General features: G+C 37.8%; 1 protein-coding gene across 2 annotated transcripts in view; it reads right to left on the bottom strand.

Annotated features, from left to right (window-relative positions):
* The window catches only part of LOC111580890 (alpha-2-macroglobulin-like), a 47,689-nt gene extending 40,174 nt beyond the window's left edge, over nt 1-7,515 (bottom strand). For both annotated transcript variants that reach the window (XM_023288804.3, XM_055011947.1), the window contains exons 1-8: nt 7,361-7,515; nt 7,025-7,205; nt 6,647-6,803; nt 5,323-5,375; nt 4,393-4,413; nt 3,741-3,906; nt 3,572-3,656; nt 3,348-3,477 (exon numbers count right to left, since the gene is read on the bottom strand). In XM_023288804.3, coding sequence (XP_023144572.2) covers nt 3,348-3,477; nt 3,572-3,656; nt 3,741-3,906; nt 4,393-4,413; nt 5,323-5,375; nt 6,647-6,803; nt 7,025-7,205; nt 7,361-7,440 — 873 coding nt within the window. In that variant the 5' untranslated portion in view covers nt 7,441-7,515. The remainder of the gene's footprint in view (nt 1-3,347; nt 3,478-3,571; nt 3,657-3,740; nt 3,907-4,392; nt 4,414-5,322; nt 5,376-6,646; nt 6,804-7,024; nt 7,206-7,360) is intronic.
* Between the last annotated feature and the right edge of the window lie 7,344 nt (nt 7,516-14,859).

The following is a 14,859-nucleotide window of genomic DNA, read 5'->3' as shown; positions in this document are numbered from 1 at the left end:
ATCACAGGACTACACATAGAGACAAACAATCACACTCACATTCACACCTACAGACAATTTAGAATCACTAATTAACTTCAGGAGACATCCTGAAGTTAATTGGACTGTGGGAGGAAGTCGAAGTACCCGGTAAAAACCCACACAGTCACAGGGAGAACATGCAAACTCCACAGAGAAAGATCTCAGACTGAGATTTGAACCCAGGACCTTCAAGCCCCTGACATTTGCTAGACGGCTAAAAGGGGGACTGTGGGTCATCATGCATGTCACTATGAGGAACATAGAGCTCTGTGGGTGAATTCGACACATTGCTTCCTGTTCTTCGGGGTAAGTCTTTCCTGTAAAAAGACCTATGAAAATCTATGGGCAGACGAGGCTGTCGACCAAACATAAGCTCATAAGGACTAAAACCAGATGTGTCATTCTTTGTACAGTTGTAAGCATGTACTAAGGGTTTAACAAAGTCTTTCCAATGAGATTTGCCTTTGTTATTTCCAGTACCAAGCATCTGTGGGTTTCCTCTGGCATGGTAAGGGGGGGGTTCGTGTCTTTTCTATTCCATACAGCTCTTTTATGGTTTTGGACTCAAAGTCTCTTCCTTGACTACTGTGGAGGCATTCAGGGAAACCACAATGAACCAGAAAATAATCCAAGAGTGCTTTGGCAACAGTACAAGCTTTTTGATTTGGAGTGGGTATAGCAACTGCATATTTGGTAAAGTGGTCAGTGATTACCAAAATATCCTTTGTGTTGCTGTGATCTGGTTCCAGGGACAAAAAGTCCATGCAAACCAACTCTAAGGGTCGGCTGGTAAGGATAGCAACCATTAGAGCTGCTTTTTCTGGCATAGTCGTGCGGCACACACAACGGTTACAGGTTTGTACTTTCTTTTCAACATAGGTTGCCATTTTCGGCCAGAAGAACCAAGCTCTTACAAGGTCAAATACTCGTTCGACTCCCATATGTCTCATGTCATCATGAAGACTTTGTAATGCAACTTATCTTAATTCGGTTGGCAATATCAACTGATGGCTGGTATTTGCACCTTCATGACGTTTTCTGTACAGAATTCCATTTTTCAACACAACCGATTCAACTCTCTAAGCAAAAGAGGAAGTTCTGGAAGTTCAGCTTGGACTGTAGGGGCTGGTGTTGCTCCTGACTCCAGCTGATTGATGACCTCTCAGATACAAGGATCACACCTTTGTTTGTGTTGCAACTTATCCTCTGTTAGACGAGACATAACAGAGAGATCACTTTGGGGTTCATCAAGAAGAGTGTTTGGAACAGCATCTGGATGACAAACAAGCGATTCAATGAGTGGCAAGGAACTGTAGCCATCACCATTATCAATCATGGAAGCGTTAGAAATTAAGTGTTTATCACAAATGGCCTGAGCATCAGACTCATAATTGGTGAGTAGTAAACTGACAAATTCTTTCACTCTCCTTTGGGGGAAGAATCATCATCAGCACGGTCACCACGAGGACATCTTGATAATGCATCAGCATCAAGATTCTGTCTGCCTGCTCGATACTGCAACTGAAAATTGAAGTTAGAAAGAGCAGATAGCCATCGATAGCTTGTTGCATCCAGTTTAACTGCTGTCGAGACGTAGGTAAGGGGATTACTGTCAGTAACAACTGTAAAAGGAGTACCATAAAAGTTAGTGACTTAAGAGCGAGAAACTAACTTGTGTGCAACATACTTGAACTCACTGCAAGATAATCCCCGACTGGCAAAAGCAATAGCTCGCAGCTTCCTTTCCTGCTTCTGATACAGTGCAGCACCCAACCCTGTTGTGCTTACATCTGTATGCAAAATGTATGGCAAATTGAGATTGGCAAATCCAAGAACAGAGCCATGGAAAGCTTCTCAGCGAGAGTTGCAAAAGCTTGTTGACAAGCTGAAGTCCACCGAGATCCAAAAGGTTCTTTTGGGTTGTGATACTGTGAGTTTAGTCCTCTCTTTCCCCGACTGTGAAAGGGTGGATATCCTGCCGTCAGGTCATTTAGAGGTTTGACTAACTGAGAGCAGTCCTTAATAAACCTTGTGTAATAACCAGAGAAACCAAGGAATGATCTTAATTCTTTCAGAGTTTTTGGTTGTGGCCAGGTCTTTAAGGATTGTCTCTCTTCTGCTCCAGCTGAAGGTCACTAATGAGGGCGTTGTCTCAGCAGCCACAACAAAACTGCTTCAAGAGATGCCAGTTACATTCAGCAGCTGTGACACCTCCGCACTTAATAGCTGCGTTCAAAACAACTTGAAGACGATGCAAATACTCTGAAGTTTTTCACCAGAGTTTTATAAGTGTAAAAAACTTTGCAAAACACTCATCTCCATCTGCCACAGTGCTGAATGCTGAATCAAGAAGGTCCAGATAAGCAGCAGGTAAGGCTTTAGGGCCTAAATGCTTGAAAATATGAGCAGCTGGTGGCAGGCAGACTTTCAAAAATCTTTCAAGATCTCTCCCAAGTCAGAAATTGAAGGATCTATTTCACGTAACACATATGATGTGATATTTAATTAATATTTATAATAAAAATGTATTAAAGAATAGCTCTTTTTTGTTGGGCTAGTTTCAGCTTCTGGAGCTGGGGGAAAACTAATGAAACACCAGAAACAACACAAAGTTCTTTTCAACCAAAAAAACACGTGATGCAAATCAAGGGGAAAAAAACAAATACACTTAAATGAAAAATAAAACAAAAAGGATCTAATCTATACAATTCAATGAATCTGAGTTCTTGAAGTTCAAAACCAGAATCAGACAATTTAAAAAAAAGAAGTTCAACTAGTGTCCAGTAGAGATTTCCTAAATCTCAAGAGAGAGAAAAAAAAAAAAAAGAACAATAGCGGGATAACTGTTAGCACAGCATGTATGCCCCTACCACTACACCACAGTACTGCAACCAGGAGTGAGGCCTGCATCCAACCAGGAGTGAGGTCTTCACTGAACCATCATTTCCAGGGTTGTCTAGCTCGCCATCATCCACACAAAAAAAACCTGATCATCTATCCAAAAGCTTGACAAACAGAGGCTGTCCTGAGCAGTCCAGGTTCAGGTCTTCTCCAGGATTAAAAATGAAGTCCAGCTTGGGTGTGCAGTCCTTCAGGGCTTTCTCTGATTGAGAGCATGCATGCAGTAATTTAGTTGCACCAGGTGTAGGGCGGAGCCAAGGTGTGCTACCATTGGTCTGTTCTCATTGACTGACGGCTTAGCTGTCCAATATAAACGGAGCAGCTTGATGACCAACAAAAATTGTTTCAGAGGGTCTCAGTTTACCTGGGTTACACCTGTACATAGCTTTAGCAGAAAGAGGAGACTGTAATAATAGAAACTGTACCTGCTTTGTCTCTGTGTGGCAGGGGGGAGTTAATTCTTCATCCTCGAGATCAGAAACAGAGTAATAGCGATAAAGAGGTCGGCACATCTTAACAGTAACAGATCCTGGCACAGGCTGTCCAAACGTGTACCTAATTTTTTTAAAAAGCAACAATTAACCAGTTATTCGCTACTCAAACTGGGCCTACTTTAGATTTTATTTGTCATAAAAGGCCTTTTACTTACTTTGCACATGCTTTCGCATTGATTTCTTGGTCCCCAATACTTACTTCCTCACTTACATTTAGTGTTACGTCAAATTTAGGCAAAACTGGGGACAAAACATTCATGTTAGCATTTGTACTTCATTATAAATGAACACAACTGGCACACAAATACAATCTCCCAAACTTACCATACTTCTCCACTTTGAAAGTGTGATGTATTTTATCTTCACCAATGGACACAATGACTTGGTAGATTCCCTCACGGGCCTCAGAGTTCAAGGAGTAAGAATGTTGCACTATTTTACGATTAGATGCTTCATTCAGCCACTGTCCAATCCTGTTCTTGTTAGGATCCTGTTCAGTGAAATCAGTGGGAAGCAACAGGCATTTATGACACAAACAGGAAAGTTGTGAGTTGCAGGTGTTGTGCTAATGTGTTACATGATGATGTCAATCAGTAAGACAAGAAAAGACTGAAATTCAAATAAGGTGTTTCAGACAGCTAAAGAAAGGTGTTTTCTGCAGGAGAGAATAACTTTTAATGTGGTGTGTACTCTGGACTACTCTGGAGTTTGCAGACTTTTAACATGAATGAAAACCAGCTGCATAACACACTGAAAGAGAGAGAAAACCCAAAAGCAGAATATGGACACTTTACAGCTGAAAGACTGTAAAACTGTAAAAAGATCTTGTCCAGTATGTAATGTATATTCAACAGTGACAGGAGTCCTTGCTAACTGTGAAATACTGATATTAGAATCAACATCCACATCTCATAGCTGTTGAACTATGCACTTATTTTAGTTGATCACACAGAATGCATGAGTTTGGTTTTCTTACCTCGATCTCAATGATGTTGTACTGCAAATAAAAACAAAAAAAGAGAGAGAGATTTGTCAAAAGACAGGAGAGTGTATCTTTTTCTCATTATTCAGTGTCTTAATGAGTCTGAGTGAGACAATTTTCTCTGCTTAAGTTTCAGTGCAGTCAACAAAGACTTCAATTTTTGCAGTGATTTAACAACAGGAAATACACTCATTGGCCACTTTGTTAGGTACACCTGTTAAAACAGGCCTGTTTCATGAGTTTATTTTTTTAAATAATTCTGTTAAACCACAGTTCAAAAGCAATGTCTGATTTTCATTGGTTAATTTTCATAGAATTTTTATTTATCATTACTTTTGTCAGATTCAAATGATTTGTGTGACCATTGTGGGTTTTTCTTTCATTAACTGAGGGGTACCAACAATTTTGTCCACGTGTGAATGCCATGAAGAATTAAGGCAGTTCTGAAGGCAAAATGATTTAGGTGCACCTTATAAAGTGGCTAGTGAGAGTATGTAACACACATGACATGAAAAAAAATTCAATAAAATGTCTATAATTCACATGAGAAGTTGAGGGAACAATGTTACACTAAAGTTTGTTATACCTTATGGTTATCACTACAAAAGTTACTTTCTGCAAAAAACATGTTGCAAAATGACCAGCTCGGACGGTTGAGAGAATAATTACAAGGTCAGCAGAAAAGTTTGAACTCAACACAGGCAGTATGACACGAACAAGCCCTCGTTGTACTATTGATCCTTTGGCAGGAGCTGATTGGTTGTGGACATAACATAGCTCAGGTTAAAGTGCACACCCATGTTGATATCCCATGTCAGTTACTTGATTGCACAAATTCTGTTCAACTCTGCCGGGTGGTGCACATTTCCCAGCTCAGTGCCACACAAATAATACAAATAGAAACACTAGAGTTCAGTCACTCACCAGCTGATCAGCAGGTCTAAACTTGGTGTCCAGTGTGACCACTCTGAAATGCACTGAAAGAAATTCAAAGAGATTACGCGTCACAATTTCGTGTCTCATTAAATTACATAAATTCACAATTACTATAATTTATTATTCCTTCTGTTATTCTGTTATTTGTGTTACATTCTTCAAGCTAACTTCCCTGTGCCTCTTTAAAGTTGGTAGTTTTATGGTTGTCAAAAGCTGTCCATCAGCATCACGGACATGGACATGTATCCAGTAATATTCTAGATGTCCTGTGAATTACTGAATACACATTTATCAACCCTAAGCCTTACATATTTTTGCATTGTTCTAATTTTCAGTACAGTGTGAAGTGAAGCTCTACAGTTTTAAACAAAATCTGGTTGCAGCTTCACAGCATGACTTTACAACGACCCACTGGTAGACAGCATGTTAGCAAACTGCTCTGACAATAGTCCATTAAACATAATGTGCTCCATTTCTTTAGAACAACCATTCCAGCATGTGGAGGCTGAAGTCAGGAAGGTAAAGGTGACAGAAACCCAGGGGACAGAAATAACTAGCTTTTTTTCATAAAAGGCATCATTACCTTTTTCATGTAACACATGAAGACATTATTTTTTCCATATATTTTCCAACATTGTTTTTTTCACTTATTTCATTTTTTCCAATATAATGTTTCATCTATACTTATTCCACTTTTTCCATACATTGCAAGACTGCTTTTCTATTCATGCATTTTTTTACACATGCAAATAATTTCTTGGCAATTTATATTTACTGAGTTTTTGTGGAAAAAATATGCTTTGAATACAAACCAATATCATATACAATACTACATGATAATACAGTCAGGTGTCTTGGCAATTGTGAAATGGTCATGACATGTTTCAATTTTATCAGACAAATAACAAATAAATATGAAATGCTGATTTTTTTTTACAAGCTGCAATGAGACTTTGTAGGTCAACGTGACTTTTTCACTTTCCAATTTTAAGTACTTCTTTTGCAAATGTGTTGTTTGGGCTCTAACTACCAATTTTACTAACTTCAACACAGCATGCTAGAAAACCTTTGTGCAAAAATACTTTTTAGAAGAATGTGTGCTGCATACAGATTTACTTCTAGACAGAAGTTTTACTGTTTTTTAAATAGACTTTTTAAATATATACTGATCATATGCACAACACATCAAATATTGTGGGAATCAATTTTCTATCCTCCTGCTGCATGACTGTTCTTTATTGTTTATAGAAGAGGAAATCTGTCTGTATGTAGTGTACACCATCAGCATCACATATCATCAACTCATAGTTACCTGTTTGTCCTGGGAGGTAGATTGGTTTATCCGTTTGGACGAATGTCATTGGTTTATATGTTTTGATCATGACTTTCTTGACCTCTCTTGAGTAAAATGTGTTGCCTTGTACCTTTACCTCCACATTCTGCAGCTCATCATTGAGCACTGCAAGAGGCTGAGACAGAAAGGTATTTTAAACATTCAACAGAGCCAGTAACTAAGCAAAATACCACGGCTGTTTTCTTTGTATAAAAGTAATATCATTATACTGGTATTAAGTGTCATAAAATCCCCAAAATATTGTCCAACTTAAAGAAATCTGTATTTGAATGAAGACATTTTCAAAGACTGTTTTTGAAAATAAGCACATAATCAAAACCAATGTTGGGAACTGACCGTAAACAGAGCACATTTACGAAAGTCTGCGCTGGATGTCCGCTGGAGAAGAGTTGTGTTCTCGCGTTCGGACATCAAAGTGACGGTCATGAGCAGAGTCTCGCTGGGCTGCATGAGACTTGCACACAGTTTGGTCTGAGCTCCAGCTTCAAGGACTGCAGGAAACGTCACCACATACTGCCTACAGACAGACAGATTCACACATACACAGCTGTTACTCTCACTCTGGTGTGGAAGAAACCTCAGCTCAGTATTCATGTGAACAAGCTGAAAAATTCATTTACAAAAAGACTAAACAAATGATGCTATTTCCTCAGACGGTAGAGATAAACTTACGGCCCAGCCAGTGCTCGGCTCACACACATCCAGAAGGCACACACTGCCCATGTCCACGTCTGAATCCCAGGACGACCCATGACTGACTGTGATGATCCTCAGAGTCAACATCTGTTAAATAGCTGCAGATACAGAAACCCAGCCCAGCTTCTCTCTCACAAACACACCCCTTCTCATCATGCAACCCCCTCCTTGGACTCTAGGAATCTCACAAGTACTTCATTTGCAGATCTTATACAGTTAATGAAAGCCTATTTTAAGCAGCTTAAACAGACAAGGTCTGAAGTTGACAAAAATCATTTCAAGTCATATTTGATGTGGATTTGTTTCCCCAACTTCATTCAGTTTGTACAGTAACACAGATGCATTTACTAAAAGTGGACAATACGACACTCAGAGCTGTAACATTTCTCAAGTGTGACGCTTTCCTTCCATGGTGACAAAGGCACATTGTAGAGCTGTAGTTTGTAACTGACATTATTTCTCTAAATCAGTGGGAGGCATTAGTGTTACAGTAAGTGCAGTTTTGCAACAATGCCCTTTAGTCAGCGTGGGATGTTTGCTTTTGTCTGCAAACTCCTCTTAACCTTATTACGGGGGCCAAAGAACACATGTTCCCCAGTAAGTAAACTTTTGTGTAGTGATAGCGTCCTCAAACATAACTCATGCATTACAACACAGTAAGAAATGTGCTTACTCTTTCAATTTTCATTAACATAAGCATTTGTCACATACAGACATTGTATTCCAACACTTTATGTTAGTGATATGCAAATCATTTAGCATGCAGTAGCTGGAGTGACTTGATCATCATTGTAAGGATAAATATGTTTGAAATGGCTGCTCTTGTTGTTCTTCAGGTATAAACTCTACAGTAAACACAACAGATGATACTTTAACCCACTGAAACACTGGCAACAGCTTCAGGAACAGAGTCAGTGTTACTCCATGTGTTCTGTTTAACCGTGACCTTCTTTGACCTTGATGGTATGTTTTTACTGGAAGAGGAGTTGCATTTGACCACTCTACATTTTAGGGGAGGGGGAAACTTAAACACAAGAATGTGCAAAACTAATTGCAGAACAAGACAACTTTAAGGCATAAAACTGACACCTGATGTTTCCTCTACATTCATTCAGCAGCAGCGGGCCGCCATTCCTAAATCCTAGCCGCTCCTTCAAATTTTACTTTTTTTTTTGTTGTTGTCGCAAAGACACCACCGCCACATGTCTCCACCTGCACAGCAGAGTGCTGCACTGTGTCGGGTTCTCGCAAGTACCAAGGTAAACTACAGATAACTATCTTGCTCAGTATCTACTCTTTGATACGTCCGGTTAATACGACATTGATGTCACGAGAGCGTGGCCTTGAAAGTGACGTCATGTCAAGCATCCAGGCAACAGGTCAGAGAGTCAGAGGAGTGTCGTCCTGGAAAATAGAGCAGCGACTTACCGGAGAAAAGTTATTAGCTTAAGATGACTCATAATAGATTTTACAAGGTAAATAGTCACAAAATATTGATGGCCAGCTAACATTACATAACATATTGGTAGCTTCAGTTAATTTTGCCCAGTGCCAACTCAGTGTCGCTAACGTGAGTAAACTAACTGATAGCATTAAGCTAATATCTACACTATGATGTAACTGTTGACTGCATTTTCAGATGAGCTTGTTCAAATATAAATTTTTTTTTACAGTCAGTCTTTAAAAAGCCATTTTCAACTGGCCATTCAATAAATAGGTTGTACACGTAAATTTTCAACAGTCAAATGTCATTTGTTTACGTTGCCACGGCTCCCCGGAGAGCCTGCTGCCGCTGCTGAAAAAAATTCTAGAGGAAACACTGTGACACCCCAAAAGCATGCTGATGGAGAGAGTTTGAAATGTTGCTTTTTGTTGGGAGACTCTTTTTTTCACCTGTAGACAGGTGGGGATTTTTGACCCTGAGTCATGTCAAAAGAGGCTTGTTGAGGTTATGTGGACACCAGCAGTGAAGAATGGTTTTGGTCCTCCAGTAACATCTGTAGGCATTATGGATGATCAGCTAACAGAGAACAGACTATGAGATATATTAGTGAATCAGTGATTAATTGATAAATATCAGTGAAAAAGAGTAAACAAACCTGCTCACCATGAAACCAGTTCAATAATTATTCTTTCTGTGCACTCCACAGTAAAGTGATAAAAAAACTGAGTTTTTAAGTTGTCCCTAACTATCACACTTGAAGGCCAAAAGCTTTTGTTCACAGTAAACACTTTAGATTACACAGAAGACTGTACCATGACTGACTGTGACTTTACTGAAAGACGTTCACACGTGTCTGGAGACATTTTTAGTGAGTACACAGTAAATTTGCCTGTACTCACCCTACACCTCTGATCATTCCTGAACTTTTCTCTTCATACTGTTTGCACTTGTCAGTCTTTTAGTGAGCAGTGAGGAGTGGGAGATTGTTGAGTCTTGTCCTTCTTCTTCTTTAAGGGTGTATTTGTAAGCAAGAAATCAGCTTATTGTCCATATTGGACTACAGGTCCTATAACAGTGTGTTGTTTTTGTTCTTCAGATACTCATTTGGTTTGATTATTACCACAATATGGTCTGCAGAAAAGGAGGATAATTTTAATGCAGCAGCTGACCAGAGTCTCAGCATTGGGAACAATACTTGTTCACTGTCATGTACTGAAGTGTATGCAGTGCTCCTCACCTGCAGAGTCTTGTCACATTTTGTAGCATCATCATTCACTGCCTCTGCTGGCTGGGAGAAGACTGGACTGTCAGTGTGACTGAACCCTGTTGAACACCAGAGAGTGCTAGAGAGCGTTAACTGTAATTTTGATGGTAACGTATACTACTAAAGCACAGAGCTGGATGCTTCAGATGTGTGGTTGTTCTCCCACCAACTAGCTTAGTCTCCATCATGTCCACTGTGGGATGCTGCTGCTGCTGACCTTCCTCCAGCCCACTGCTTCCAGCTGCCCATTTCCACCAATCTACTCTGCATCACCCTCACTATACTTGATATGCTAATCTACATACTGTTTGAATTTTACTACCAGCTATATATGTAGTATATTTAATGCCAGAGCCTTACACCATAACAGTAAACTATGAATCAGTTTCAATGTTGGCTTTTACTTTGTATGTATCATCTAGGTAGTCATACATACATCCAATTGTGTGTTATACGGTCCGTGTTCCCCACCCTCCTCTTCTCCCATACTGCATTAGATCATTTCAGGCCACTGGTATGTGCATTTATCATCTTGCCTTTTTGCTTTTATTTTTTTTTCTTGACCAAAGTTTATGTTTAAGTGATATGATGTATATGTGGTTTCTTTGCTTTGACTTCTCTTTAAATACAGTAAGATCAAAAGTATATATATATATATATATATATATATATATATATATATATATATATATAGATATAGATATAGATATAGATATAGATATAGATATAGATACAGATAGATATATTGTCTGTTTCAACATGACATACCAAGTTACAGTGTAAGCTTCTATGAGTTTCTTTCATTATATCATTTTGTTTTTAGAATATTTTTTTATGTTGATCCTTCTGTATTCATGCCATTACCAATGCATGTATCTTAATTTTGTATTTCTACATGCATAATTAAATAGATTTTTTTTTATGTTTAAATAAGTCAATTTGTGAGACACTCTGTGGTAAAAAAAAATAAATAAATAAAAATAGGCGTCCTTTCCAAAAATGTCTCTATTACTGTGACTTTGACAACATCAGGTTTAAAATGCTAGTTACTCATTTAAAATTTTAGAATAATATTCAAGTAACTTGTTGAGGACTTTTATATTTTCTAAGACTTTTCAATTTGAAGTACTTTCTAAAGTGTGCAGCCATTTCTTTAAAAGTATTTTTTTTCAAATCCATTAAAATCTTTAAAAGGCAAAACTATTTGTCGTTTCTTAAAATGCATAAAGTTGCATGCAACATCACCAACTGTTGCAGAAAAGGGAAACAAAGTGTGTATGTTATCTCTAGAACAATCCTGTAAAAACTCTGTATTTTCTACATTACATTTTGACTTATTTTTGATCTATGCTGAGTACTCCAGGTTTAGCAACATGGAGACTGATCACCGCTGTGTGGCAGAAGTCAGTGGTACAATGTACTTCAGACAGACATTCAAAGTGTTAGAGTGAAGCAGCTGCGTAAGAAAACCCACACTCTAAGAAATTTCCCTGTAAATTTACAGTAAAGAGCTGGCAGCAAAAGTTGCCAGCAGCGCACTGTTATTTTACAGTAATCCTACCGTATTCTAAAACAACAGTTTATTACTGTAAAAAAATATTACAGTATTATGCTGTTTAGAGAGCTATTTCCTGGGGCTTTCAAAATGAAAGCCCCAGGAAATAGCATAGCATAGAAATGACTCAGACAAGAGATGACTTTTTCAATGTGGTGTCTTCGGACATTAGAATCTTTCAGCGCTGCAAAGCACTCGTTGCAGAGTAAACGCATTGGTTTGGCGTTCGGACTTGGTGGTAAATAAATAAATACTTGTCAGTCCACGCAGGATTAAACCGACGGTTTTCCTCGCCGATTTGTCGTTTCAGGATAGAAAAAGACATGCTGCTATTTTCACCTATATAGAACTGCTAATGTTAACTTTTCAAACGCGTCTCCTCAACACAATGCATTGTGGGTTAGTTGCTAGGTTACGGTAAGTGTTGCATTCAATGTTTGCAATAATGTTGGAATTTTTGTAAGAACTTGTCAGTGTTACTGAAAGATGTTTTTCTGTTTTTCTCGGACCCAAGTCCCAGTCACTCGGCAGTTGCTTTAGGGCCACTCGAGGGTTGCTTTCGGGCCGCTAATTGAATAGGGCTGCTCTAGAGGGTAATGCTGTGAGCCAGAGGTGGACGGCTGGGGGCTGGTGCTCCTTTCTGGCTGGGCAGCGCGTACCTGTGACGGATAACTTATGCTCAAAATGCTGACTGACTGGTGTTATTCATTTAGTCATTTGTTGTATTTATTAGAATTACAGTAAGCTACTCTCACAGGAGGCAGTTGTCTGTCAAAATAGATTTCAGCACAGTGTTTAGGACGACTGACCTCCGGCTGGGATGGTTCCTGGCCTCCACGCTGAGAGCCAGAGGTGGTGCAGGGCCGCTTGGCTGGACGCTCCTGGTGGGCTGCTGGGCTGTCGTCTCGCTTTCGCTAGTTAGAGAGTAGAGAGAGGAAGAAAAAGAGAAATTGGAAGAAATTTGTCATTTCATTTTAAGCACAAAAAGGTTTGCTTGTTTAAAAAAAAAAATTGACATTAGATGCATTAGATTAAAATGAAAAAGATATTCTACAAATCTGTTACATTACTAAATCCAATCCAAATATTCACTTTAAATAGCAATGCATTCCATGTTTAACTATTTAAACCTATTTAATAGTCAGCAAAAACTTCTGCATTTTTCTTGAAATAATTAAGAATTCCATCCATCTATGCATAATCTAGAAACCACTCAATCCTGTGTTGGGTCGCGGGAGTTGGAGCCCATTCCAGCTGACTCAGGGCGAAAATTCACCCTGGAAAGGTCACCAGTCTGTCTCAGAGCTACAGAGGGAGACAGCTTATAAGAAAAATGTGTTAATTTTCAAACCAACAACCTTCAATACCATTCACATAACCTTCGCATCACAATTTAGTTTTAGCAGGAATTTCTTACTGTGAAGAAAATGTGAAACATGACAACATTCAAATGACATCATTAAGCAACTCACATCTGAGGAGCAAATGCTCAAATAAAACCATGACAGTAGGTGGTGCTTCACAGAAGGATTTCTGTGGCATTTAAAACATTTTCTGTTTCAACAAGTTCATATTGCATATTTTTGATTTCACTTTTTTTTCAAACTCTGTTATTAAATATGATGCAGAAAAAAGCATGATTGTGATTATTGATCATTTTCTATTAAGGATGTTGAGTTAAAAGGGGATTATCTGTTACAAACCAATCACTCAGGTCATATACATATACAACTGCTTTTATCTGAGTAAAACAGTCATCAAGAAGTCCTCTCTTTTGTGGCTGTCCTTAGGCGATGTCTCTGCATTATTTTACCTGCCCTGTGCCCTAAATTTGAAACAATCTATATTTTTTACCTGTTCAAATAGTTTTACCTCACCAATTCAAATAATACAATGCACTTCTTCACTTGTCCAAATGTGACTGTAGCTCTACATTCTGAGTGAAATGGGATAAATGCTGCAAAATAACTTAAAACTTAAAAAAAAAAAAAAAAACATTATTGAGGACTATATTATAAAGATTGAATTCAACATACTAAAAAATCAGCTAGCAAAAGCAACAATTTGAAATGTGATTAACACTACAAAATACCTTAAAAATTTTGAAAAATAACATTATTGAGTACTATGTCTTAGATATGAAAAATAACAGGAACTAAAACAAAAGGGACAATTCGACATGCGATTAATGCTACAAAATAACGTAGAAAAACTTTAAAAATAACATTATTGAGGACTATATCTTAAATATTAAAGACAACAGGATAAAAAAGATCGCAAAAGAGACAACTTGAAATATGATTAATGCTACAGAATACCTTTAAAAACTTTAAAAAAAATAACGTTCTTAAAGACTGTATTATGAAGACTAAATTCAACAGAATAAAAAAAAATCAGACAGCAAAACAGTCTATTTGAAATGTGATTAATGCTACCAAATATCATAAAAACTTTAAAAAATAATATTTTTGAGGACGATATCTTAATTATTAAAGACAACAGAATAAAAAAACGTAGCAAAAAGGAGAGTTTGACATGTGATTAATGGTCCAAAATAACTTAAAAACTTTAAAAAAACCCATTATTGATGACTATATTATAAAGATTAAAGTCAACAGACTAAAAGAAAAATCTGCTCGCAAAAGCAACAACTTAAAATGCCATAAAAAACTTCATTCTTAAGGACTATATTTTAAAGATTAATCTCAACAAAATAAAAAAGAAATAGCAAAATAGACAGTTTGAATTGTGATTAACGCTGCAATATACCTTAAATTAAAAAAAAAAAAATAACATTATTGAGGACTGTATCTTAATTAATAAAGACAACAGAATTTTAAAAAAACATCGCAGGAGGGACAATTTGACATGTGATTAATGGTCCAAAATAACTTTACAAACTTTTAAAAAATAACATTATTGAGGACTATATTATGAAGATTAAAGTCAACAGGATTAAAAAATAATCAGTTCGTAAAAGCAACAATTTAAAATGTGATTAATGCTACAAAATGCAGCCTACTTCGACTGGTCGGACCCTCACCTTCCAGCCTCGCTGTTTTGCATCGGCGGCAAGCTCCAAGCTCCCCAGCTTCTTCCACAAGTCTGTGCACTCTTCGCTGCATTGGACTGCATGTACAGTGTCACTCAGTTTGAGTTGAACCAGTTTTTGTCACAAAGTGTTACCGGGTCTGAAAGACACTGATATGTTA

The sequence above is a fragment of the Amphiprion ocellaris genome, chromosome 7, assembly GCF_022539595.1.
Source record: "Amphiprion ocellaris isolate individual 3 ecotype Okinawa chromosome 7, ASM2253959v1, whole genome shotgun sequence".
Lineage (NCBI taxonomy): Eukaryota > Metazoa > Chordata > Actinopteri > Pomacentridae > Amphiprion > Amphiprion ocellaris.
This window is presented reverse-complemented; position numbering and strand designations above follow the sequence as displayed.